Source organism: Nannospalax galili, unplaced genomic scaffold (assembly GCF_000622305.1).
Source record: "Nannospalax galili isolate Female #2095 unplaced genomic scaffold, S.galili_v1.0 scaffold336, whole genome shotgun sequence".
NCBI classification, from domain to species: domain Eukaryota; kingdom Metazoa; phylum Chordata; class Mammalia; order Rodentia; family Spalacidae; genus Nannospalax; species Nannospalax galili.
This window is the reverse complement of record NW_008343385.1, coordinates 6,779,684-6,783,430: the sequence shown is the minus strand read 5'-3', so window position 1 is coordinate 6,783,430 and position 3,747 is coordinate 6,779,684. Positions and strand designations below refer to the sequence as shown.

Here is a 3,747-nt window from a genome sequence, read left to right as displayed (position 1 = left end):
TAAACTGATGAATGAATAATGAAAGGATGGTATATTTACACAATGGAATATTATTCGTCTTTTTAGAAAAATGAAATTCAGCACTCGGGAGGCAGAGGCAGGCGGATCTCTGTGAGTTCAAGACCTGCCTGGTCTACATAGTGAGTTCCAGGACAGCTGGGGCTATTGGGAGATCCCCTGTCTTAAAAACAAAACAAAACAAATCAGCAGTCCTGTACTCTATCTAATCTTCTCTATCCTCTAATTCTACTTTCCAAAGGCAAAAACTTTCAAGTACTTTCAACTTTTTCTCTAGCATCCTCTATGTTTTCTTAGTGAGACTCAAATCTATCTTTCTAGCTGGGCTAAAACAACTTGAAAGCAGAGATCAACCACACATGACACATGTCTGCTTGAGTTCTGTATCCTCCAGTCATCAAATGCCTGACACACAATAGGAATTTAGTAATAATGCATTTGAACATGTATGTTCAATGAGAGGTTTCACAAACAAAATCTGATAAAATCAATAATAAGTAGGTCCTAAAATGATGTTTTGGAAAACATAAATCATTTTAAAACTACTTGCAAAATTTCCTTAATGTTACACATTTACATACATTTCTTACTTGACTTACCAGTTGGCGTATCAGAGAAATTTGTACTCTGGGATAAGCCGTGTCCTATAATTAAAATAAACAATACAATGTAAGTGAGGTAAATGAAGCCATCCTTGATATTCAATATTGAATGTTGATAGGCAACAGAAATGTTTTGAAAAAATATGGAAATTCAAATTTTCAGTTCCCCACAGTGAAAAAAATAAGAAAAAGCAACACTCAGGCTACCTCTCATCTTTTACTTTATTATTATGGGGGTGGTGTGCTCACCACTGCATACACATGGAGGCCAGAAGACAATTTCATGGAGTGGCCAGTGCCTTCACCCACTGAGCCGTGCTGCCAGCCTTCTGGTTTACTGCTCTGAAATGCATCTTACCATGCTTGTGGACCTCATGCTCTTCAAGATCATCATTCTCTCCTCTGTCCTCAGCATCATCTTCAACTTGACGTCTGGGCTTTGGCTGACTCCACTCTGTGGCAGTATTACTGTAACTAAAGGATAATAATAGTCAATAAAGAACAAATGTAAAGACCAACTTCATATTTAGAAACATAAAGGAAAATTCAAAAGGTTGTTTTTTTCTTTACCCAGCATTCAGCTGTTTTCTGAAATCCTCTTCTTCCTCCTCTTCTGCCTGAGTTGCTGCTAGAAGAGCTGCCTTCTCAACAGCTAGTTCACTAAGTTTTTGGGCCAATATTAATTTCCGAGAGCGAGACGCATATTTAATGGCTAAATTCACAGCATTCTGAGTCATTAAATCAGCAAGTTCCACACAGCGAAATTCTCGCTCCAGTTTACAAGAAAGCTAACCAGGAGGGGGGGAAAAATCTTGTTAAGTAAAACTTCTTAAAACACTGATATTTAGCAAAACAGAAAGCAGTCTTCTGGATAACTATCTCACCGATTCTAAGATGTCCATTTTTTGTACATTTTAATGCTTATGAAATTGAAGTTTCTTACAATTAATGGTGGATTGGTGTGATTGGGAGCATTTTTCTCACAGTGGCTTATAAATAATGGCACACTTATAATCAACAGTAGCTTAGATTTAATTGAAACATGATGATACATTTCTTTTTTTATATTTTATGTATCTTATTTTTATTTTTTACGTGTATGAGTGTATTGCCTGCCTGCATGTGTGTGAGTGCATCCCTGTCTTGTGACACCCAAGGTCAAAAGAAGGCACTGGATCCCTTGGAACAGATGGCTGTTAGCTGTCATGTGGGTACTGGAAATTGAACCCTGGTCTTCTGCAAGAGCACTCAGTACTCTTAACCACTGAGTTACCTCTCTAGCCCCATATGATACATTTTAAGCTGTTAACTGCATGGCAAGATATTTGTTCGAAATTTAAATGTGGTTCTCTTAAATTTGTTTTCCAGCTGCCATCCACTCCAATAAGGCGGGGAATTCAAAGAAACAAATTACTATTATTATTATTGAGAAAGGGTCTCCATGTAGCCCCAACTGGCCTGGAACTGTCATGTAGTCCAGGCTGGCCTTGATCTTGCAGAGAACCACCTGCCTCTAGGATTAAAGAAGCACACTACCACACCCAGTAGAAATAATTTTTTTTTTTTTGGTCTTTTGGAGACAGGGTCTCCAAACTCAGAGATCCATCTGTCTCTCTGCCTCCCAAGTGCTAGGATTACAGACATGCACTACCATGCCTGGGGTGAAATAAATCATTTTTAAAAAAATCAGCCGGGCGTGGTGGTGCACGCCTTTAATCCCAGCACTTGGGAGGCAGAGGCAGGCGGATCTCTGTGAGTTCAAGGCCAGCCCGGTCTACAAAGTGAGTTCCAGGACAGCTGGGGCTACAGGGAGACCTTGTCTCAAAAAGACCAAAAAATAATAATAATAATAATAAAATAAAATAAATCAGTTACTACTAAGTGCATTTGGGTGAAGTAGACATCCTTAAAATTTTAAGTATGATATTGTCTATGATCTCCAACTATCAGAAACAGATATACAACTTCTAAATTAACACACATTTGCATTTTTTATACTTATAAAATGAAGGGCATTCTTTCAACATGTCTTAGAAAATCCTAGTCCTTTTGGGTTTGAATTTTGACAATTCAAGATGAAAGAACTCATGTTTAAAGTGAGTTCTTGATAGTCCAAAGAAGACTAGGTAAGGGTTTTATAACTGACAGCAGACAAGAGTTTTGGAATTTACATGCCCTGTATCTGACCTGGGAGCATAGATGCAAACTCCACATATTCACATGGATATCCTCAAGATTTCTGATATAATTAATTTAGGAGTTTCTTTTTCTTGGGGGTGGGTCTTTTGAGATAGGGGACCGGATCTCCCTGTAGCCCCGGCTGGCCTGGAACTCACTGTGTACAGCAGGCTGGCCTTGAACTCACAGAGATCTGCCTGCCTCTGTCTCCCAAATTGTGGGATCAAAGGCATGAGCCCCCCCCAGCCCAGCAGCAGTAGTGCTTCTTAATCAAGGTGGAACTCTGCCTTAGGGGCAGTTAAAAATGAAAGGGCCCATTCTGGTTCCTGTAGTGCCTAGACTGACTAAGCATGGTCACTTTCCTCAGTTTGACAGTCCAGTCCAGTCCAGTCTAAGACCAGAAGAGAAGATGTGGTATCATACTTCTTTCAATAAACCAACTTGGGGTGAGGACACAGCAACTTTAAGACACGCTGCTCCAAAGACGAATGCAGTGAAGTGCCCAAGGCACCACACCTGGCCACTGATGACGAACTCTTGCTACACACAGCGGTCTAAACCAAAGAGGACAGCAAAGGGCCATCCTTAGGGGAACCAAAACCCTAAGGTAATTCTGAAAACTGCCCAATCCTGGAGACCTAAAAACAGCCCACACCTCAACTTCGTGGAACATAAGACCAGGAGACACAGTGGCCCTCAAACTTCACATAATTTAAGTCACCTGGAGCTCCTGCTAAGGCATAGTGGGTGGTCAAAGAGACACAGCACAGCAAAGCCTATTTCTGTGTATGATCATAGCTACAAAGAAATATTTCCAACATTTTAAATTTAACATCAAGAGGGAAACAGAATTTTCTTTTTCTCATCTTTTTGAGACAGGGTCTCCCTATAGCCCCAGCTGTCCTGGAACTCACTATGTAGACCAGGCTAGCCTCAAACTCACAAAGAT

The 3,747-nt window shown here is 40.2% G+C and overlaps 1 protein-coding gene across 1 annotated transcript in view; it reads right to left on the bottom strand.

Moving 5' to 3' along the window:
- The window catches only part of Wdhd1 (WD repeat and HMG-box DNA binding protein 1), a 72,179-nt gene that overhangs the window by 18,707 nt on the left and 49,725 nt on the right, over positions 1-3,747 (bottom strand). Inside the window, exons 18-20 of the mRNA XM_008839541.3 lie at positions 1,191-1,408; positions 979-1,094; positions 618-662 (exon numbers count right to left, since the gene is read on the bottom strand). Of these exons, the coding sequence (XP_008837763.1) occupies positions 618-662; positions 979-1,094; positions 1,191-1,408 (379 nt within the window). The remainder of the gene's footprint in view (positions 1-617; positions 663-978; positions 1,095-1,190; positions 1,409-3,747) is intronic.